Genomic DNA, 25,381 nt, shown 5'->3' with positions numbered 1-25,381 from the left:
TTTATTATTATGAATGAACAATTAAAGAACGCTGGTTCAAATCTAACCAACGGCAATTTTTTCATTAAATATTTTTCTAAAAAATAATTTTTTTATGTTATACATCGTTCTTATTTGATTTTTTTTATTTCAGGTGCACATTTCATTAAAAATCAACAAAAAATTAAATATTATCGTAAAACCTTCTCAAAAGAGCTTCCATGGAAGTGAAAAAGTCAAATGGCACAGGTTCAAATCCCAGCGGGGATGAATTTTTTAATTGTGCAAAACTTAAATTTTCACTTAAAACGGTCTCATTCCGTACTTTCTAAGACTTGCCTAAGAGGACTGCATCGGAAGTGGAAAAAAAAATAGATAGGGCATCCTGGAATGCGCTCTAAAAGAAATGTTTGCGGACTTGTCCAAAAGGACTGCATCGGAAGTTTAAAAAATTGATGGGGGGACGCTTCCCAGAAGCGCTTTTAAAGAAATGTTTGTGGAACAACTTCCAATTTTTTTGCTGGGACCCTAATAAATAATCAAACTCTTGCACTGTGTGTGGCCTCACCAGCATTTGTAGACTTGGTGACACAACATAAGTATCTTTGGGCAAAATACTCTCATCATTCGATTTCTATTTGTAGGAATCTCTTTGTCTGTGTTCATTTCATGGCACTGTATGAAGTGAATATGCATGAATGTAAGTGGGGAGTTACTTGATAACTTAAGGCAACCATAAAGACTTTGTGTGTGAGTGTTGGTTCCCAGTGGTGGAATGAAAAGGACCTTAAAAAATTCAGGCATGATAAATGCCCTAAGTTGCAAAGTGTACACCCAAGGAAAAACTACTTTCCTCAGGAACGAAATTCTCCTTTCTTTGTTTCAGACCAAACAAATCCAAATTTATGATATCCAATTCAACTATTATCTCTACTTCTTTTTATATGCCTTTAAAGATAATTCTTTAGCGTCAAAAGAAAACTTTGCTTGTCCAAAACTTCCTTCCACAGAAAACAAAACACTTCTTTCAGTGTAGTGTTTATTAAATGTGATTTCGTTTGGGGAAAAAAGTATTGCATACAAAGGGTGCAACATTATGGCGTTACCACAATGTTGCCGAAACCCCCTGTTTGCGTTTGAAAACGAACAAACATGTGCAACACTTATACAAAATCTAAAAAAGTGGTTTGTACACAAAAGAAAATTTCTTGTTAACAACTATTATTAAACAAACACATTTTGTTTTAGCATTTTGCTTTTATTTTATGAATATTTAATATCGAATTTGTCTCGACACTAAACAATTGAAATGTTTCATTTTGTTTTGTTCTTTGGTTTTTTGATGTGGCAAAGAAATTGTAAAGCAACCCCAATACACTTGTCTTACACTTCTTTTTGTATTTTCAACAACGCTATTATTTAGGTCGAAGAATGAAAGTGTCTTCAACAGCTGTTTGAAAGTGTAACGATCTGCACCATATACTAGCTGCAGTGCAAAATGGGTTTGACGGGGTAACACACCGTCAATCGAATGCGCACATTTTTGCTAGGCTGCACTGGATTTTACAATCGAACAAAAATTTTCGATGTAACAGGTTGGCTGATAAGTCCCCGGTCTAACAAAGAAAACACATTTTTTTTTGTCAAAATTCGTTTTTATTATTCAACATAGTTCCCTTCAAGAGCGATACAACGATTTTAACGACCTTCCAATTTTTTGATACCATTTTGGTAGTACTCCTTCGGTTTTGCCTCAAAATAGGCTTCAGTTTCGGCGATCATCTCTTCATTGCAGCCAAATTTTTTCCCTGCGAGCATCCTTTTGAGGACTGAGAACAAGAAAAAGTTGCTGGAGGCCAGATCTGGATACAGTGGGTGGGGAAGCAATTCGAAGCCCAATTCATGAATTTTTGCCATCGTTCTCAATGACTTGTGGCACGGTGCGTTGTCCTGGTAGAACAACACTTTTTTCTTCTTCATATGGGGCCGTTTTGCCACGATTTCGAGCTTCAAACGCTCCAATTCTTATTCAGTAGTAAATTCTTATACCCAGCAAAGAAAACAGTATTAGTAAAATTCCATGCCTTATTCTAGTTAATGAACTATTCCTAACTGCTTTCAGTTTAGGATTTTGTCATTCCGTTTGTAACACATCGAAATATTGCTTTAAGACCCCATAAAGTATATATATACTGGGTCGTGATGAAATTCTGAGTCGATCTAAGCATGGTCGTCTGTTGAAATCACGCTATCTTCCGAACGAAACAAGCTATCGACTTGAAACTTTGCACAAGTAGTTGTTATTGATGTAGGTCAGATGGTATTGCAAATGGGCCATATCGTTCCACTTTTACGTATAGTCCCCATATAAACGGACGCCCAGATTTGGCTTGCGGAGCCTATAAGAGTAGCATATTTCATCCGATCTGGCTGAATTTTGGCTTGGGGGCCTCAAAGAGAAGCAAATTCCATCCGATCCGGCTGAAATTTGGTACTTGGTGTTGGTATATGGTCTCTAACATCCATGCTAAAATTGGTCCACATCGGTTCATAATTATATATAGCCCCCATATAAACCGATCCCCAGATTTGGCCTGCGGAGCCACTAAGAAAGCAAATTGCATCCGATCTAGTTGACATTTGGAACATGGTGTTAGTCCACATCGGTCCATAATTATATATAGCCCCCATATAAACCGTTCCCCAGATTTGGTCTCCGGAGCCTCTTGGAAAAGCAAAATTCATCCGATCCGGTTGAAATTTGCAACGTGGTGTTAGTGTATGGCCGCTAATAACCATGCCAAAATTGGTCCATTAGGTCTATAATTGTATAGCCAATCCCCAATCACACAAGAATTGGTCCATATCGGTTCATAATCATGGTTACCATTCGAGCAAAAATAATCTACCAAAATTTTAATTCTATTCTATTGTCAAAATTTTAATTATATTGAAAATTTTGTCAAAATTTTATTTCTATAGAAAATGTCGTCAAACTTAATTATATACGTATTTAATCGGCTTTTTTAGTTTAATATATACCACATGTGGACTACCTTGCAATTCAGAAGACGGTGTTAGGAAGTTTTAAGATACCTTGTCATGAGCAAGTGATACCTCAACCCAAGTAATTCGATTGTGGATGACAGTCTTCAGTAGAAGTTTCTACGCAAAATACACTTTTGATGAATTTTTCTATAGAAATAAAATTTTGAAAACATTTTTTATAGAAATAAAATTTTGAAAAAATTATCTATGGAAATAAAATGTTGACAAAATTTTCTATAGAAATAAAATTTTGATAAAATTTTCTATAAAAATTTTTTTTGATAAAATTTTCTATAAAAATAAAATTTACAAAATTTTCTATTGAAAAAAAAATTTACAAAATCTTCTATAGAAATTAAATTTTTACAAAATTTTCTATAGAAATTAAATTTTTACAAAATATTCTATAAAAATAAAATTTTGACAAAATTTTCCATAGAAATAAAATTTTGACAAAATTTTCTATAGAAATAAAATTTTTACAAAATTTTCGATAAAAATACAATTTTGAAAAAAATTTCTATAGAAATAAAGTATTGACAAAATTTTTTATAGAAATAAAATTTTGACATTATTTTCTATAAAAATACAATTTTGATGAATTTTTCTATAGAAACAAAATGTTGACAAAATTTTCTATAGAAATAAAATTTTGAAAACATTTTTTATAGAAATAAAATTTTGAAAAAATTATCTATGGAAATAAAATGTTGACAAAATTTTCTATAGAAATAAAATTTTGAAAACATTTTTTATAGAAATAAAATTTTGAAAAAATTATCTATGGAAATACAATTTTGACAACATTTTCTATAGAAATACAATTTTGACAAAATTTTCTATAGAGATAAAATTATGACAAAATTTTCTATGGAAATTGATAAACATTTTTTCCTTTAGTTTCGAAGACACTTTTTTCTGGGTGTAGGTATGCTTAGGATTTCGTTGCGATCTTTTGAATTTTTAACTTTTTTGTTTCAAATAGTTTAAAAATAGAATAAGAGTTAATAAATGTGAATGCTAAGTCCACTCTAGAAAAATCGCGAATTTTTGAAAATAGTTTATGTCAAACGTTTCAGACAAGCGTTAGAATGCAATAAAAATCATAAAAATATAAAAATTATTAAAAAACAAGTAAGTAAAGTAGAAAGTCGGGCGGGGCCGACTATATCATACCCTAAACCACCATTACAGAATTAGTAATCATAACCATTTGTGGGGTAACATATAGGTCTGGGAGATAAACCGCAGTTGCATATTTAAGAAAATTAAGGGGTACATGTCTATGGGTGCTTTGTGTCAATCTGACTATAGCTCATAGTCAATGTTGCCACGGAAAATGTTCGGTTTACCCTACAAGGGCAAAAAAAGTTCCCTACTTTTCCAAACAATTTTCCCTACTATATTTTTCTTTAAATTTAAAAAATTATACAAAACAAAAATGGTTCTAAGTACTTTATTATCTTAGAACATGAATATGCAACGTATATAACTTAGAATATAAATTTGTATTACCACCACGGTTGCCACAGTTAGTAGAATTCTACCCAAATTAGTAATCTTTTTTGTTAAATCTCTATAAAAATAAAATTTTGGAAAAAGTTTCTATAAACAAATTTTTGTGAGAAATTTTTCTATATAAATAAAATTTTGACAATAAATTCTATAGAAATAAAATTTTGAGAAAAAATTCCACAGAAATAAAATTTTGAGAAAATTTTTTATAGTAATAATATTTTGAAAAAAATTTCTATAGAAGTACAATTTTGACAAAATGTTCTATAGAAATAAAATATTGACAAAATTCTCTACAGGAATAAAGTTTACCACACATTGTTAAAGATCAAGCCATGCCGGCTTCACATTTCCTCCTCTAGAGCTACCAAAATTTAAAAATTATTATAAATTGTGTTGAGTAAAAATGTCCTACATTGTGGCCCTATGTCCCTACAAGACGCTAAATATTAGAAAAACCCTACATATAGGGAATTTCCCCTATTTCTAGCAACACTGGCTGTGTTGATATGGCGCCTACCGAGTTAGTATGCCACTAATATTGAGCCCATTATTAAAAAAAGAGAAAATCGTTAAATTAGTGTGGGTAATAAATACAAATTTGTAAAAATCGAGCAATATTCTTATGTAAGAGCTACAAGTACACAGTCTTACACAAGTTTACATACGGTTTAAGAAATTGTATTTTCTTTAATTAATAAAATATAATAAAATATGCATATATATGCTTTAGATTTTGTAAATTAATTTGAAAAACAAAGTATTTGTCAATTTTCAAGAAGATTTTTTTAGTCTGGATTATAAATAACAACAAGAAAGATGTTTAGTTATAAGGTAAAAACCTCAAGGGTATGTAAACTTATGTGAGACTGTGTACGTATAAGTACGATCGGCTAGTACATCAAAATTTGAAATTTGAGTAACATTGGTTAATAAATAAGAGTACTATGGCCAAATTTGGGAAAATCGAGCGATGCATATATATGGAAGCTATATCTAAATCTGAACCAATTTGCATAATATTTTGCGGGTTTGATTAATACCACAAAAGGTGACCTTGTGCGAGATTTGAGTAAGATCAGTTAAGAAATGAGGCCTGTATGGTCAAACATAAGGTTATTAGGGGCGAATTTTTCAAAATCGGGTGATACATATATGGGAGCTATATCTACATCTGAACCGATTTGCACATATAGTTAGTACTATAGAGGACTGGATCTAGCCAACTTTTAGTAAGATCGGTTAATAAATAAGGGTTCTATGGCCAAATTTGGGAAAATCGGGCTATACATATATATGGGAGCTATATCTAAATCTCAACCGATTTCGATGATTTTTTGCACATATAGTTAGTGCTATAGAAGACTACATTTAGCCAAATTTGGGTAATATCGGTTGATAAATAAGGGGTTTATGGTCAAATTTAGAAAAATCGGGCGGTACATATATATGGGAGCTTTAGCTAAATCTGAACCGATTTCGATGATTTTTTGTACATATAGTTAGTGCTATAGAAGATTATATTTAGCCAACTTTGAGTAAGATCGGTTGATAAATAAAGGTTTTGTGGCCAAATTTGGGAAAATCGGGCGATACATATATATGAGAGCTATATCTAAATCTGAACCGATTTGGATGAAATTTTGCAGACTTGAAGGGCGATGGAAAATATTACCTTTTGCCAAATTTGGACGATCCGTTAGAAAAAACGCTCAACGTGACCCCATTTGTCGAAATCGGGCGATACATATATATGAGAGCTATATCTAAATTTGATCCGATTTCTTCCAAATTCAATAGCGTTCGTCCTTGTGCCCAAAAGACTCCCTGTACCAAATTTCATCAAAATCGGTTAATAATTGCGACCGGAATCCTGTGAACAACAAATACATGGACGGACGGGCGGACACCAAGCGCTAGATCGACTCAGGAGGTGATTCTGAGTCGATCGGTATATATTTTATGGGGTCTAAAATCAATATTTCTGGTAGGCACATTTTTTGGCCGATCAAACTTATTATACCCTGACCACTATGTGGTTAAGGTATAAAAATATCACAAATTCACATCCAAAACACGGAATTCGGATCACACCTTACGAAGTGATGTAAAAGCGTTTGAAATTATGAACATCCGTCCTATGACAAGCCCATGTTAAATTCATCACTTCCGCGCCAATTTTGCATAACTTCCAGACCCAAATCGAACACTTTCACTACTTTTTTGGCAACGCTTTTTTTGCTGGGCTATTAATCATAAAGGGATTATTTAGTGAATGTTCAAAATAAATATCTTTTGAACATGAATGCGATAACGCCGACAATAGAAATATCTTAGAATTGGTCCCTATCATTAGATAGAGATTAGAGACGCATTTGTTTACTTAGGATCGCCATAAAATCATTGTACTAGCTGATAAGAGCGCATGTGTGTGGGATCTTAATGTAACAAAATAAAGGGTGATTTGTTAAGAGCTTGATAACTTTTTTTTTAAAAAAAACGCATAAAATTTGCAAAATCTCATCGGTTCTTTATTTGAAACGTTAGATTGGTCCATGACATTTACTTTTTGAAGATAATTTCATTTAAATGTTGACCGCGGCTGCGTCTTAGGTGGTCCATTCGGAAAGTCCAATTTTGGGCAACTTTTTCGAGCATTTCGGCCGGAATTTCTTCGGAAATGTTGTCTTCCAAAGCTGGAATAGTTGCTGGCTTATTTCTGTAGACTTTAGACTTGACGTAGCCCCACAAAAAATAGTCTAAAGGCGTCAAATCGCATGATCTTGGTGGCCAACTTACCGGTCCATTTCTTGAGATGAATTGTTCTCCGAAGTTTTCCCTCAAAATGGCCATAGAATCGCGAGCTGTGTGGCATGTAGCGCCATCTTGTTGAAACCACATGTCAACCAAGTTCAGTTCTTCCATTTTTGGCAACAAAAAGTTTGTTAGCATCGAACGATAGCGATCGCCATTCACCGTAACGTTGCGTCCAACAGCATCTTTGAAAAAATACGGTCCAATGATTCCACCAGCGTACAAACCACACCAAACAGTGCATTTTTCGGGATGCATGGGCAGTTCTTGAACGGCTTCTGGTTGCTCTTCACTCCAAATGCGGCAATTTTGCTTATTTACGTAGCCATTCAACCAGAAATGAGCCTCATCGCTGAACAAAATTTGTCGATAAAAAAGCGGATTTTCTGCCAACTTTTCTAGGGCCCATTCACTGAAAATTCGACGTTGTGGCAGATCGTAAGTCTATTCATGATGAAATGTCAAAGCATACTGAGCATCTTTCTCTTTGACACCATGTCTGAAATCCCACGTGATCTGTCAAATACTAATGCATGAAAATCCTAACCTCAAAAGAATCACCCTTTAGATAAGAGATAGCTGTGTGCGACGATCAGTTGGTCTAATGCACAGGCAGTTTAGTTTGTAAGAGTATATAAGGAAGAATATTTTTGTAAATAAATTAGTATGAAAAGTATACTCATCTTGTTTGGTTATTAATCCAACAGTGAATGTTTGGGCAAGGCATAGTTAACCAACTTCACTGTATATGATTCCTGCCTTCCAAGGCCTTCCAAACATTTGAAATACTTCGCTGGGTTATTAAAGCCAGCTAACAGCCATCGTACATACAGACTCTCAGTCATGAGCACATATTCTCGAACATTGGCAAAGCACCAGTATTTTGTCAATGATAAAGCAAAATCCTAGAGGTATGTGGGCAATGCTGACGACTACTACAACAATGATGGCGGCAAAGCTTATGCTTATGATATTCCAATGCCAATGAACCAAATGCCACAGGCAATACCTAATGACCTTGTTTTCATACTCATATTGTCATTGCTACTGTCATTCTGCAAAAATATTGCTCTGTAAGTTCCAATATTGCACAGTGTTTTGTATGGATTGGATTTAAAACAAATCATTTTCTTATATGTGGACAAAAAATAATTTTAATTTTTGAAAATGTTGAAATTCTTTATTTACGAAGGTTAAATTTTATATTCCGGGATTGGGCCTGACCGATCTTGACATATTTGAAGTTATTCGTACTCAGAACGTTTTCACATACAAGCGCTATTTGTGTGGTTTACAGCAACTTATAAGGTTAACATGGGTCTAAAAATCTAATTAAATCGTGAACGTCTTCGTGTCATTATTTTTTACAATTTTCAACGTGAATCGATCAACTTATTTCCAGTATTTCTCGATGGTATTGTGAAGTCAACCGAGGACGTAGTTCATCCGGTAACCATTGATGCAGTGCGCCACTGAAATTCCAAGATCGTTATGTGACTGATCAATATTGCTTGAAAATTTTACCGTTAAAAAAGTTTTCGCCTTGGATCCTATACAATTTGCCAATCGTGTCGATTGGTCGAAATCCTCCAAAAAGACGATCGCGGTGATACGAAACATTTGCGCGTATGAGACCGAAAGTATGGATGTTTCAAGATGAGCCAAATCCAACAAAAGTTGATAGCGCACGAAGCACTTCCAAGCAAATTAAACTGGGTATGTCGCAATCGTACCACTAGAACACCGCAGAACAGTCAATGCTGAGTGTCCAGTTGTCATCCAAAACATCAGGAAAACCAACTGTCCAAGAGGGATCACCCTTCATCCACAGTGCTTCGAAAACGACAAAAAAATATGTGCTCCAACTTTTATTCTAATATCTGTTCTTAATAGTCTATGATACCTTGCTTTGAATACAAAAATAAAATTCTGCTATATTTGACTAGAACTATTTTTAAAAAATATTTATATTTTAAGCTTTTAGTTTGATCGAAAATGGCGTTAAATTACGTGGACGATGTAACAGAGTGACTTTAGTCAAGTTAAATATTTTGTGTAGGTTCTTGAACTAAAACCACAATAAATTAATTTCAACAAATTAAAAAGGTAAGATTTTTTAAAATTTTGGGATTTTTATACTCAAAAATATAATTTACGAGAACACCAACAAAAATTATATCTCTAAATTTTGTACTCACACTACTGTTTGTGTTGTGTATATTATTGAATAAAAAATTCTGATATATTTGTTTCGAAATATTTTTACTATTGGAGAATATTTTTGGTAAAAAAAACATTTTTTGTAACAGCTAAGGGATTTTGAGATAACGAGTTTTGTCATGCATTGCATTTTGTGCTAGATTTATTAGGTTTGGGAATTCGACTTAGCCAGCGATGAAACATGCGTAAGTCAGTCCTATGGAAATTGGTATGTGGCATTTTCTGTTCAATAACTTTATAATAAAAATTCCTTAATCTTCATGTTCAATAATATTAAAATTATAATAATATATAACGTAGTTAATTTGGACGCATTGATATCAGGCTAACATAAAAATATTGCCAATTTTGAAAAAGTAATGATGACCAGATAAACTGATCCCCAGTTTTATCATACGATGCCTGTGCGAAGAGTTTAAATTTGCAGTTTGTTTAAATTGGCTTTGTGTGGCCCGACAATGTGGCCTATAAATAGCATTACTTGACTATATTGGTTGCTTTTGTATTTATGATTACAGCGATAATTATCTGTTGATGAGAATAGAAGTTACATGACCCAGTGGATAGTGTTTTTGCCTACAAACTGTATGGTTCGCGGTTCGATTCTCCGTGCGGATGAAAGTTATACCCCGAAAAATTACAAAATCGAATAATTTCTTTTATATTGTTTGTATTACAGTAAAAAGTCATGAGAGTAAATAAATCACGGGGAAATTAGAAATAAATGAGGCATTATGCAATTAGTCAGAAAATGTCACACTTGTACGGTATGGAAACAAATCACAAATGTATTCGTCGCTACAGCCAAAGATTATAAATTGTAGGAAGATAGGAAATTAGCTACTGAGGAGATCAAACCATTTACCGGGTTAGTTTCATACTCGAACCAAACGCGTAAACGACAAGTATTGACATAGCATTAAAATGCAAATAAAAAGAAATTAAGTGCACGAAATAAATAAATGTCCATTAAGAGGAAAATGTAATTTTTTTGTTGTTGCCTAAAATTTAACATTGTTTCATTAAGAAAATTAAATTTTTCATTTAAAAAATAAAAACGAAAAACAACTAAAAAAATTACAAACATGTATTGAACTAACATGGTAAGTGCAACATTTGGTATGACGCAAGCCAATTTCCTATCTTCCTCAAGTTTATTGTCTTTGGCTACAGCCAAACAAATAAACACTTCTAGGTCATTTTGCGTATATAACATCTTCGTAGGAGTAATTATGGAAGACGGTATCAGTTAGTTTGAAACTGTCCCTGCAAAAATGTTTGAAACTCACTTTGATCAAATATTTACGTAATGTGACCATACCCTTAGCCTTAATAAAATTGTTTTCACGTTCTGTGGAAGAGTCAACATTTAGCGCACAAATCGTATTATTTTCTTCTTTATATCGCAAAGCTATAACAAACTATTGGTGAGTTTGAAGATATATGTATAACAAATTTGAGCCGATGTTCTCCAATTTCAAATCCATTCGTCCTTGTATGAAAAACTTCTGTACAAAATTTCTTATGGATTAATAATTCTGATATCTTAAATTGCATCCTTATCACATTGTGGTGTACATTATGATTCATATATCTTGTGGTGATGTGCCATCAAAAGGTTTTTATTACCACTGTACTTGGCACATACTTTGAACTCCAGCATGTCGAGGCAATAGATTCTCTTTAAAATATTTCTTATACTTAGTAACGATTTCGCTTGGCATTTGAGAGAGAAAGTTGACAACCTCCACTAGCAATATTATTCATGCTCCAGATCCCCTTCGCTTTGTTTGGGAGTGTTTGTGAGTTTGTTAAACGGTGGCAGGAGCCAAGAGGTCAGAGCCACAAATATTATTTTCTGACATCCGGTTAAAGATTTTAATTTAAATGATGACTGTAGTTTCACTTTATTTTATAACATATAATAGTTGTGAATCCTGAAATAATGAGCATGGTATTATTGCAAGTTTCTGTGGTTGATTCTATACGAAGCTGTCTTTCATTCAATGTTGTTGCGATTGATTTTATAGAAAACCACCATAGGATGGTAATGAGGGTATACAAAATTTTGCCATTCCCATTGAAGCAGCTATGATAATTCTCAGGGGGCTTAGCCCCTCAAGAAATTTTGAAATTTTCCACTCAAAATTTTAAATCGAAAAAATTGGTACGGTAAGTTTTACTTACTTTTTATACCCTCCACCATAGGATGGGGGTATATTAACTTTGGTATTCCGTTTGTAACACATCGAAATATTGTTATAAGACCCCATTAAGTCCACTGAAAAAACAGTGAACCCACCAGGAAGAAAAATTTCGCTTAATTTTAGAAAATTTTGAATATTTTTAGAAAATTTTAACTAAACAGTATAACAAACGCTGGCATCACGCCGATGTCATAAAAATAAGTAAATATTTTTCGACAAATTCAAGAAAATTTATTAGACATAATTAAGTTTTTTCACTTGTTAAAGAAAATTTTGTAGTTTGAGGGAAAAAGTTGGAGTTCAAAATTGCAAGAATGTCTTTAGTGACATACGAAGTTCATGATGAACGCATTTGTAGTAAAATTTACAAATTTAAAGAAATATTGAACTATTTAGTGGAAGACTCGAATTTAGTTGATCTTTATCCTTCATTTGTGTATATTTTTTTCCTGCGTTTTAGTTAATTTAACTAACGTACACAAAAAATTATTAGAGTAGAGGAAACTTTCTCCAAACATAATAATTCCATGAACTAAAATAAAGTTAAATTGGCTTTAGTGAAATAGAGAGTTCACTTTTTTTTGAGTGTATATATATTCTGGACCGTGGTGAAATTCTGAGTCCATCTAAGCATGTCCATCCGTCCGTCCGTCCGTCCGTCTGTTGAAATCACACTAACTTCCGAACGAAACAAGCTATCGACATGAAACGTGGCATAAGTAAAGGGTGATTCTTTTGAGGTTAGGATTTTCATGCATTAGTATTTGACAGATCACGTGGGATTTCAGACATGGTGTCAAAGAGAAAGATGCTCAGTATGCTTTGACATTTCATCATGAATAGACTTACTAACGAGCAACGCTTGCAAATCATTGAATTTTATTACCAAAATCAGTGGCAGAAAATCCGCTTTTTTATCGACAAATTTTGTTCAGCGATGAGGCTCATTTCTGGTTGAATGGCTACGTAAATAAGCAAAATTGCCGCATTTGGAGTGAAGAGCAACCAGAAGCCGTTCAAGAACTGCCCATGCATCCCGAAAAATGCACTGTTTGGTGTGGTTTGTACGCTGGTGGAATCATTGGACCGTATTTTTTCAAAGATGCTGTTGGACGCAACGTTACGGTGAATGGCGATCGCTATCGTTCGATGCTAACAAACTTTTTGTTGCCAAAAATGGAAGAACTGAACTTGGTTGACATGTGGTTTCAACAAGATGGCGCTACATGCCACACAGCTCGCGATTCTATGGCCATTTTGAGGGAAAACTTCGGAGAACAATTCATCTCAAGAAATGGACCGGTAAGTTGGCCACCAAGATCATGCGATTTGACGCCTTTAGACTATTTTTGTGGGGCTACGTCAAGTCTAAAGTCTACAGAAATAAGCCAGCAACTATTCCAGCTTTGGAAGACAACATTTCCGAAGAAATTCGGGCTATTCCGGCCGAAATGCTCGAAAAAGTTGCCCAAAATTGGACTTTCCGAATGGACCACCTAAGACGCAGCCGCGGTCAACATTTAAATGAAATTATCTTCAAAAAGTAAATGTCATGGACCAATCTAACGTTTCAAATAAAGAACCGATGAGATTTTGCAAATTTTATGCGTTTTTTTTTAAAAAAAAGTTATCAAGCTCTTAACAAATCACCCTTTAGTTGTTATTGATGTAGGTCGGATGGTATTGCAAATGGGCCATATTGGACCACTTTTACGTAGAGCCCCCTAACAACCATGCAAAAATTGGTCCATATCGGTCCATAATTATATATAGCTCCCATATAAACCGATCTTCAGATTTGACTTCCGGAGCCTCTTGGAGGAGCAAAATTCAACCGATCCGCTTGAAATTTGGTACGTAGTGTAAGTATATGATATCTTATAACCATGCAAAAATTGGTCCTTATCGGTCCATAATTACATATAGTCCCCATAACAGGTTGGCTGATAAGTCCCCGTTCTGACACATAGATGGCGTCGCTAGTATTAAATGCATATTTTTTTTATATAGTACCAACCTTCAAATGATTCGTGTCAAAATTTGATGTCTGTAAGTCAATTAGTTTGTGAGATAGAGCGTCTTTTGTGAAGCAACTTTTGTTATTGTGAAAAAAATGGAAAAAAGGAATTTCGTGTTTTGATAAAATACTGTTTTCTGATGGGAAAAAATACGGTGGAAGCAAAAACTTGGCTTGATAATGAGTTTCCGGACTCTGCCCCAGGGAAATCAACAATAATTATTGGTATGCAAAATTCAAGCGTGGTGAAATGAGCACGGAGGACGGTGAACGCAGTGAACGCCCGAAAGAGGTGGTTACCGACGAAAACATCAAAAAAATCCACAAAATGATTTTGAATGACCGTAAAATGAAGTTGATCGAGATAGCAGATGCCTTAAAGATAAAGGGTGATACGGTCAAACTTTGGTCAAGGGAAAACGCGTGTAAATCGGTGAAATCGTTTATTTAAAAAATCAAATTAAATTTCTTTTTCAAGTTCAATTAGTATGAAATTCAGGAAAAATATTCAGTTAGGCTTTCGCTTTTCCAAATCCGAATTGCTAAGCCTCACGCTTGACACCTGCCATCAGATTTTGTACAGCCACCTAGTCCACCTTCTTCGCCGCAGAAAGCCAGTTTGCCTTGAACTGCTGCTCGTCCTTAGCAGTTTTTTTGGTCTTCTTTAGGTTCCTCTTGACAATAGCCCAGTATTTCTCAATTGGGCGGAGCTCTGGCGTGTTGGGAGGGTTCTTATCCTTGGGAACCACCTGCACGTTGTTGGCGGCGTACCACTCCATGGCCTTTTTACCGTAATGGCAAGATGCCAAATCCGGCCAAAACAGTACGGAACAACCGTGTTTCTTCACGAAAGGCAGCAGACGTTTTTTCAAACACTCTTTCACGTAAATTTCTTGGTTGACAGTCCCCGAAGCTATGAAAATTCTGCTTTTCAAGCCACAGGTAGAGATGGCTTGCCAAACCAGATATTTCTTTGCGAACTTTGACAGTTTTATGTGCTTGAAAATATCTGCTACCTTTCCCCTTCCTTTTGCAGTATAAAACTCCTGTCCCGGAAGCTGCTTGTAGTCGGCTTTGACGTAGGTTTCGTCGTCCATTACCACGCAGTCAAACTTCGTCAGCATCGTCGTGTACAGCCTCCGGGATCGCGCTTTGGCCGTCGTATTTTGTTTATCATTGCGATTTGGAGTCACTACCTTCTTGTAAGTCGATAGTCCGGCTCGTTTTTTGGCTCGATGCACGGTTCTAGACGATACACCCAGCTTATTTGCGGCATCTCGGAGAGAGAGGTTAGGGTTTCGCTTGAAACTACCGGCAACTCTCTTTGTCGTCTCAGCGGCTTCCGGTTTTCGATTTCCCCCCGATCCAGACTTCCTGGCTGGCGACAAACGTTCCACAAACACTTTAATTACATTTGTAACGGTTGATTTGGCAACATTTAGCGATTTTGCCAGCTTTGCGTGCGAGTAGCTCGGATTTTCGCGATGCGCGAGAAAAATTTTGATACGCTGCTCTTCTTGCTTGGAAGAGCAGCAAAATTTGGTCAAGATTATATTGACCAAATTTTGACCGTATTACCCCTTTATCAAAGGAACGTGTTGGTCATATCATTCATCAATATTTGGATATGCGGAAGCTCTGTGCAAAATGGGTGCCGCGCGAGCTCACATTTGACACAAAACAACGTGTTGATGATTCTGAGCGGTGTTTGCAGCTGTTAACTCGTAATACACCCGAGTTTTTCCGCCGATATGTGACAATGGATGAAACATGGCTCCATCACTACACTCCTGAGTCCAATCGACAGTCGGCTGAATGGACAGCGACCGTTGAACCGTCTCCGAAGCGTGGAAAGACTCAAAAGTCCGCTGGCAAAGTAATGGCCACTGTTTTTTGGGATGCGCATGGAATAATTTTTATCGATTATCTAGAAAAGGCAAAAACCATCAACAGTGACTATTATATGGCGTTATTGGAGGGTTTGAAGGTCGAAATCGCTGCAAAACGGCCCCATATGAAGAAGAAAAAAGTGTTGTTCCACCAAGACAACGCACCGTGCCACAAGTCATTGAGAACGATGGCAAAAATTCATGAATTGGGCTTCGAAATGCTTCCCCACCCACCGTATTCTCCAGATCTGGCCCCCAGCGACTTTTTCTTGTTCTCAGACCTCAAAAGGATGCTCGCAGGGAAAAAATTTGGCTGCAATGAAGAGGTGATAGCCGAAACTGAGGCCTATTTTGAGGCAAAACCGAAGGAGTACTACCAAAATGGTATCAAAAAATTGGAAGGTCGTTGTATCGCTCTTGAAGGGAACTATGTTGAATAATAAAAACGAATTTTATCAAAAAAAATTTTTGTTTTTCTTTGTTAGACCGGGGACTTATCAGCCAACCTGTTATAATAGTCTGTTCCAAAGGGAAGGTAAAAGAATTATTCAAAACGTCTGTAATATGAACAAATTATTGAATTTCAGTTCATCCATCATGTAATGGCCGGTAAAAATCCAAAATTTCAGGATACAAACCGTGGGTAAATTTATTTCAAGAATTATATAATTGTAAATAAACAATAAATATATTAACGAAAAATTTATTGCATTTAATTTTTGGTGTAAAGTGAATTGTAAAATATTGGTTGTTCCAATAATCTAACAGACTGCTATGCCAGACAATTGTTGGTTGTCCTAACTAACAACAAAATGGAATGGTTGTGATACCCAATTTCAATGGGTTGTAGTAACAAATAATGTAGGTTAAATTCCGATAGTAGACGGAACCAAATATTTTGGTTGGCAAAAAAATTGGTTGCCACAACAAATTTGTTTTCTGTGTGAAATCATGACCATTTGAACCATATTGTAGTTCATTCTTATTATTTTTATTATTAAAGATCGCCATTATCATCCGATTTTTTCTAAATGTTTAATAACTTTGAAATGTACATGTTTAGAAAGTGTATTTCAGTCTGATTTCTGAAATTTTTCTTAGGGAGGTTAGCCCCCAGGAACTCCCTTGCTACACACATTAAAGTATCGATTGAGGAGTTTTTAATGTATATATATATTCTTGATCAGATCTAACGTCTGTGTCCGTCTGTCTGTTGTATTTATTAATTGAGTCAAAGACAGCTGTTGTTTTATAAATCATGTGGAAGTGAAAAAATAAAATGGAAAATTATGCAATTTTCCAGAAAATTTTTAATTTTGAGTTAGTCTTTATTAAGAGGTTTTTCCATCCTATAAAATTCTACACTTTTCTTCCAAACTAACTTTTTTACAATGATGTGTGTTTGCCTCAAATTTCCTTTAGAAAGAATTATTTGTTTGCGTGTAGAAATTGGGTAAACATTTTATTCTTTTTGACCAAGTGAGTTCGTATTGTTATACAATTAAACCTCCATTGAAGCATTCCTGTCATTTGTCTCAATCTAATACGGCCTTAGGCTACGTTTGAAATTAATTCAAAACATGCTATACTTGGATTTACTAACCCATTATTTCGCAGTCCCTCTAAGCCATGGCCATTCAAATGTGAAATTAAACGAAAAACCAACAGAAAAAATGAAAGTGAGTTAAAGCAATCCTGGTATCCGTTTGAATGTCTTTGCAGGGCTGCCAATAAAATTTCAAGAAAAATCTTCACTTTTTTCGATAAAAATCGTCATAATCGGCACTTACATTTTAAAAATGGTCAAAAAATCGGCAATATAAATAATAATAAAATTAAACATATTTTTTGGGTAAACACAAAACAGAAGTATTTATTTCACATAAAAAAACAGAAAATTAATGTACACAACTATGCATTTCAATAAAATAAAATGCAAAGAAATCAGGTTTGTATGCCAATAACATTAACATAAAAATCATTTTCTAGTTAAACAAAAATATTTTGTAATTTTTGTATAAAAAATCTATTTTTCTAAAATATTGTTATTAATTGAGTAACATAATCTAATACTCAAGAAAAACTCAAGAAAAAGTCCCGTGTTTTCAAAAGCAGGTGATTTTTTATGGTGTTTCCGATAGATATTTATGTCTATAGTGGTTATTTGTTTATACTGTACTAGAATTTTTTTTAGTAAAAAATTTCTACGTTTGCTGTGGAGTGTGGAAGAATCATGATTATTAGGACGAATTTTGACAAAACTCGAAAAGCCAAAGTACTCCATGTTTTTTTTCAGAATTTTTCTTAAAAATTTTTCAAATTTATTTTAATATTTTCAAAAATTTTTTCAAAATGTAAAAACTTTAACTCCCTAAACTATGTGTCTAATGAACGGAGTTAAAATCGGAAAAAATCGGAATTGTGCATAAATCGGCAAAATTGGCAGCCCTGTGTCTTTGCCAAAATTCCCTTTCGATGGGCAGATTGTGTCTCACTCTATATTCCATTTTTACACATCTTTTTTGTCTTCTTTTTATCACATTCATAGGCATTTCTAAATGACAATACGAATTAAAGACGCACACACAAACACATTCTAACGTATCCACTCGCATACCATTGAGCCTAGGGGGAATTCAAACATGAGCGAAAGGCAAAATACAAAACCAAACTGAATGGAATCTGTTTCATATCTCACGTAAAATATAAGGTAATTTTGTGGAAAATTGATGTTTATCGTTAAATTGTTTTTTATTTTCAGACGAAATCGTAGAACGGGGCGGTTTTTTGCAGACTGTAATGCGCAGTCATGGTAGTGCTTCACTCTCCTATTTTCTGTTTTTATGACAAATCGGTGTTGCTAAACAGTGTTTGTGATTAGAAATAGCTCCCACTTAAATCACCATTTCCTTTTTATGCCGTATGTTAGCTGGATTTGAATTTTGAAACCAAAAGCAGCAACACAGAAAAATCACACTAATTTAAAAAATATTTTTTTTTAATGTACCTTTGATGAGATGTGACTTTTCCTATGTATTTTGATCTGCTGAATTTGAAAAAAATTTAAAAAAAAAATATGGAACAGTTTTTGAGATATCTCTTTTTTTTTAGTTTTTCGCTCTTTTTTCACTAAACAAACTGTATCTCGAGTTAGAAATGTCAGATTATATCGTTGTTGATTCTTAAATGAAGGGTATTAAGATGACGAATGATCGTGTATAATTGGATCTGTGATAAGATAAGTGGTTATGGTTATATCGATGTAAAAAGAGCAAATTTTCAAAAAAATCATGTTTTACAGTGACCCTTTTTCGCCGGAAAAGTACAAACCATTGCCACTCGGCCACACAAAAATGCATTTTTGTGTGGGTGAGTTGCTCATATTTGTTTTTCTTCTAGTTGGTCTTATTACTTACGTTAGAGTACCATCTATACGACCTGACATTTTTTTTTCAATGATTTGTACTTTTCCAGCGAAAAAGCGTTACTGTAAAACATGATTTTTTTGAAACTTTGCCCTTTTTAGATCGATATTTTTTTGAACCACTTAACTTATCACAGATCCAATTATACACGATTATTCGTCTCAATACCTAACTCGAGATATAATTTGTTTATTGAAAAAAGAGCGAAAAAAATAACCGGATATCTCAAAAACTGTCCTATAAAATCATTTTTTTTTCGAATTCAGCTGATTAAAATACATAAGAAAAGTCACTTCTCATCAAATGTACATTTTCAGTGTTAACTAGTGTTATTTCAGTTACGATATTAATGGAATCAATTTAATTTTTTTTAAAGATATAACTTCTATCACGAAAATTATAAAATCAATTACAAAAAGAGTGACTTTTTAACTGATCTAAATACCTGACGTACTTTTCGGGTTGTGTTTCGCAACAATGGAGATATTGAGACACGATTTCGGTAAACATTTTTTCACATCCGGGACCGGTCAATTGGCCGCCTAAATCGTGCGAAGATTGTCTAGAGGAGTTATCCTTTAGACATTTTTTTGGGTACTGTTAAAGCTCATGTCTATACAGATAAGCCCGCTGCAATTGACGCATTCGAAGGCAACATTGAGATACCGGCCGAAATGTTGGAAAGAGTATACCAAAATTGGACTAAGCGAATTGATTATTTGAGTCGCTGTTGCGGTCAACATTTTCATGAAATAATCTTCAAACATTAACCCACATGCTCCGATTTTCGGAATCGGAAATCGCAAGAGTTTATTTTTTTAACGAAAAAATAGAGATATTCCAAAGAAATTTTAGTTTGAACTTCTCATTAAAGAGAACCAAGATTTAAGTTTACCAAGATTTAAGTTTATAAGTTTCAGAACTAAGAAATTATAGCCAAGTGATGTCTTCTGCGCTTATCATCTATGATGCGCATTCGAGGCAGTTGTTGTACGCACAGAAAAGGAATATGATCACCTCCTATAGTAAAATTTTTATTTTTGATGGCGAACATTGGAACATTTTTGCCGCAAAAATTTTGGTTTCTCACCACACATAAAATGGTTGTTGTAATCAGATACATAATGTCCGATAAAATAATATGGTTGCGACAAACATGTTACATTTTCACTGCCCAAAAATAACATTTTTCCCTAGTAGATGATCATATGCCCTCTCTGGGTGTACAGAGAAAATTAAATTAATTAAAGAAAATTAATTGGCGCAAATTTCCATTGGTGCTCCATTTTGTTCCAGTTTTTAAATGTTCATATAATTTATTGATTTCTATGCTGTCTTGATATTAAAATCTTATTAGATCTTCACATTTACTGGAGGAAAACTAATCGAATAATCTATTTTTCGTCATATCCCTAAAGTTTTTACTTTCTGGTGCGATTCGGATGCTCGAAATGAAGTGTGTCTCAGACTGGTTCATGAGGACCTTTCTATGGGGTAGTCGTACTAAGTTGTCTCAGGACGTGTCCTTTGGAATGAATCCAAGTCGTTTCTTCAAGTGTAAACTTACCCCGTCAATGCCAAACCGATGTTAAAGTGATCGGTTCCTTCCATTCTGGCTCTGGTCCATAAACACACCCATAGAAGGAATATGATCACCTCAAACGTGTTTTAAGAGCAAAGTGTTATTTTTGGACGGTGAACTTGTAACATTTTTTCATATAAAGGGTGATTTGTTAAGAGCTTGATAACTTTTTTTAAAAAAAAAACGCATAAAATTTGCAAAATCTCATCGGTTCTTTATTTGAAACGTTAGATTGGTCCATGACATTTACTTTTTGAAGATAATTTCATTTAAATGTTGACCGCGGCTGCGTCTTAGGTGGTCCATTCGGAAAGTCCAATTTTGGGCAACTTTTTCGAGCATTTCGGCCGGAATTTCTTCGGAAATGTTGTCTTCCAAAGCTGGAATAGTTGCTGGCTTATTTCTGTAGACTTTAGACTTGACGTAGCCCCACAAAAAATAGTCTAAAGGCGTCAAATCGCATGATCTTGGTGGCCAACTTACCGGTCCATTTCTTGAGATGAATTGTTCTCCGAAGTTTTCCCTCAAAATGGCCATAGAATCGCGAGCTGTGTGGCATGTAGCGCCATCTTGTTGAAACCACATGTCAACCAAGTTCAGTTCTTCCATTTTTGGCAACAAAAAGTTTGTTAGCATCGAACGATAGCGATCGCCATTCACCGTAACGTTGCGTCCAACAGCATCTTTGAAAAAATACGGTCCAATGATTCCACCAGCGTACAAACCACACCAAACAGTGCATTTTTCGGGATGCATGGGCAGTTCTTGAACGGCTTCTGGTTGCTCTTCACTCCAAATGCGGCAATTTTGCTTATTTACGTAGCCATTCAACCAGAAATGAGCCTCATCGCTGAACAAAATTTGTCGATAAAAAAGCGGATTTTCTGCCAACTTTTCTAGGGCCCATTCACTGAAAATTCGACGTTGTGGCAGATCGTTCGGCTTCAGTTCTTGCACGAGCTGTATTTTATACGGTTTTACACCAAGATCTTTGCGTAAAATCTTCCATGTGGTCGAATAACACAAACCCAATTGCTGCGAACGGCGACGAATCGACATTTCACGGTCTTCAGCAACACTCTCAGAAACAGACGCAATATTCTCTTCTGTACGCACTGTACGCATTCGTGTGGTTGGTTTAATGTCCAATAAAGTAAACTGAGTGCGAAACTTGGTCACAATCGCATTAATTGTTTGCTCACTTGGTCGATTATGTAGACCATAAATCGGACGTAAAGCGCGAAACACATTTCGAACCGAACACTGATTTTGGTAATAAAATTCAATGATTTGCAAGCGTTGCTCGTTAGTAAGTCTATTCATGATGAAATGTCAAAGCATACTGAGCATCTTTCTCTTTGACACCATGTCTGAAATCCCACGTGATCTGTCAAATACTAATGCATGAAAATCCTAACCTCAAAAGAATCACCCTTTATATGATTACCGAGAAAACAACAGAAGCGACAGAAATGTTCCATGTTCACTGGTCAAAAATAACATTTTGCTCTTGACCCATGTTTGGGGTGATCATATTCTATACGTGCACCAGGGACTAAACCTGTATCGGTCCTGGGATTGCGCCATTTTCCGTTGGTTTAATATATGTAATGATCAAATGGTTTATTTATTAGCCTATCATTACTGAATTTTACTAAATTTTTAATTGAAAACTAAAGTTTTCCTCTTTTCAACGGCCCGCGCTCGTCTGAACTATTTGCTTTACATTTCTAGGGAACCGAAAAGGTTCTGAAACCATAGATAGAGACACAGAGCTAGAACATACCCGCAAACAAATAATACTTCCTCGGAAAAGAAAAATTTTCTGTCTACGTAAACTTCAGGCAAGTATTACAGAAATTGTTGCCAAAGCGGATGAGGGAGTGATCATGTTGAAATCTTTAGCATACCTAAACATTGCTAGAGTCATGAGTTCAATCCCAGTCTTAATAGAACACCAAAAATGTTCCCTTAGTTTCTCACCTATTTTCGGCATGTCCGCGGTTGTGTCATATTGTCAGTAGTCGTCAATTGGCTAACGTGGTTCGTTGAAATGTCTTTTTTGTCAGAATCCTTAGAAGGTGGTATGTAGCGGTCACCCAGTTACAATAAGATTAACATTTCAAAATCCAAAACTTAGTTCTGAAAGGTCTTGTTGCCCCCATATGAACTCTATTATATATATTTGATATATATTGTCCAAATCAGTGATGTATGCAGATGAGGGGCTAACACTTCGACCCAAGTCCTTACGAAATAATTTCACAATAATAAACAATTTCTTAGAAACAAAGTAAATTGTAATTTGCAAATTTGTGGAAAAATCCCCCATACTGGTAACACTGGCAGCGAAGGGCCATTCTATCTTACAAATTCCATATACTTATTTATTGTAACCACAACAAAGCAGAAATTTAAGGTATTGGCAAGGCAGATTTAGTAAGGTAGTTTTAGTATTACAAAAACAAAATGTCAGTCGCCATATTGAAACTTTGATTGTCAGTCAAATTGAATTAAATTTCTCACTTGTTGAACAATATGTTCAACAAGTTGGAAATTTAAAATAGAGAAAATCTGGAAATGATCGATGTATGCTTCGAAATATGATACGGTCTACAAGAATAATTGAAGTAATTCTTACCATCAATTATGAGGATAATTTATTTCGATACTTTTCTGTCATAAATTTAAAGTAAATTGAAAATTCAAAATTTTTGGTATAAAATAATTTTATTTTGAATTTTTATTTTTATTTGTAACAATTGTCTATTAAACATTGGCGTAGCTAGCAACATTTTCGTAGGGGGTAAAAGCTACGGTGTGTGCTCATTGTGAAGATACCTCAAAAAGAGAAAAAATAAATTCTTATAGATGGGAAGAAACCATAATATTTAATTCAATGATATATAATCATGATTTGAAGAAATACGGAATGGTATTTGGTAGGGGGAGATGAAAAACCCATAAAACCCCTTTAGCTACGCCTATGCCATTAAGAAGATACCGACAATCAAAGTTCTGCTCAAATGAAAAAATTGTAATCATCTGATAGCTTGAAACTACCTTCCTAAATATACCTTGAGGTATTGGCAACATTGCCAGCATGGAATGAGAACGTAATGTGGTTTTGTTCTATGCTATAGACTGTAGATTCGTCTGACACTCACTGTTAGCATCTGCTTGTAAATACAACTCCAATATTACCACCAAATATCTTCATAATAATCTTTAAAATTTTTGCCAAGTCATGCAACATGGTGAATGGAAGTCCTTCTGTGGGAGGTCCATTGCATGGATAATTGTTGATGTGAATGTGTGGGGTTCCTTTGTGTGTGATTAAAATCTTAATGAAAATATTAATTGAAATCGATTTTCGATCTTTTCCCTCCCTTCTGTTGGCCAATCAAGATTGTCAAATGGCAAAAGCTATGGCCAATTACCACTACCCAACCAACACATGAAACACTTACCAATGTATGGGAGTCCGTGGTCTCATCACATGTTGTACAATTTTCTTTACAGACGTTGACAGAATCGTAACGAGGAATTGGAATATCTTCATCGATGTGTGATGTAAAGGCCACCAAATAAAGATGTGAAATAAAAAGAACGCAACTAAGAGACAATTGGAATAGTTCTGACGCCATAGAGGCTATAAGTCTTCTCACTGCTCTCACAATCACCGAAAGATTATTCATGCACATATTTCAATTTTTTTTCTTTTCCAATTTTGATGTACTGGAATTTTGACGTTAGTTTTTCTTTTTGAAATTTGTCTTTTTAAATTTTATTATTAATAAGGTAGATTTACTATATCTGACGAAAAACCCTGCAGCAAGGACCCTACCAACATTTTTTGAATTTGACGGCGCTTCTGAGAATTCCCACCACGTCGAAAACAATCGTATACGACATCCAAAACCTGTCGGAAAAGCGCCGTCACTATTGAGAAGTTGTACCTCGCCAAGTTACTACAAAAGTATCGCATGAGTGCAATTATTAGGTGCCTTTTCATATAAATTTAAAACGACGTCAATAGGAGCACCTTCAAGCTATCAGAAAAAGTGAATTTTATGAATCATAGCGGTCAAGTAAAACACGATTGTTTACAATTCTTATAAATATAACATTTATACGACTACCACATCACATTTGAAAATTTTTTGCATTAATAAAATAATGATGTTGAGTGCTTTTATTCTCGATGGAGAAGCTAGTTGCGCTTGGTGTTTCACAAAATATAAAATGGCTCTTGTAACAATAGTGATGGCAAAATACTTTCATGTACATTTCATACATTTTCATACGCTTCCCCATCACAGTTGGCGATTGTTGCAGTGCTACTAACGAGTCTGTGGTAGCGATGAGGATAAAATGGAACTTAGAAATGCTGGCAGAGGATGATCATGTGGTGAATATACGGTACACAATGTTTTGATATCCGATCGGGGAATTCCCACTTGATCGACTCTTAGAAAATTGGATCAAAATTCTCCGATTTGCTTGCAATTTTCAGAGAAGGTTGGAGGTGATGTCTAGACAAAGACCCGCTCCTTTATTTTTCGTTATTTGATAAGGGAGGGTGACTCTCCCCCTTGCCCGAATTTTTTAAAGTACAATGAAAACACTAAACAACGTCCTCTAGACATTTCAACTAATTCGGAGAAGTTTAGTTTTTACACTGT

The 25,381-nt window shown here is 34.8% G+C and overlaps 1 protein-coding gene across 3 annotated transcripts in view; it reads right to left on the bottom strand.

Annotated features, from left to right (window-relative positions):
* The window catches only part of capu (formin protein cappuccino), a 398,823-nt gene extending 374,384 nt beyond the window's left edge, over window positions 1–24,439 (bottom strand). For all 3 annotated transcript variants that reach the window (XM_075295921.1, XM_075295922.1, XM_075295925.1), the window contains exon 1: window positions 24,167–24,439. In XM_075295921.1, coding sequence (XP_075152036.1) covers window positions 24,167–24,400 — 234 coding nt within the window. In that variant the 5' untranslated portion in view covers window positions 24,401–24,439. The remainder of the gene's footprint in view (window positions 1–24,166) is intronic.
* Window positions 24,440–25,381: the final 942 nt, after the last annotated feature.

Source organism: Haematobia irritans, chromosome 2, assembly GCF_050003625.1.
Source record: "Haematobia irritans isolate KBUSLIRL chromosome 2, ASM5000362v1, whole genome shotgun sequence".
Classification (NCBI taxonomy): domain Eukaryota; kingdom Metazoa; phylum Arthropoda; class Insecta; order Diptera; family Muscidae; genus Haematobia; species Haematobia irritans.
The sequence above is the reverse complement of the archived record's forward strand: the minus strand, read 5'-3'. Positions and strand labels throughout refer to the sequence as shown.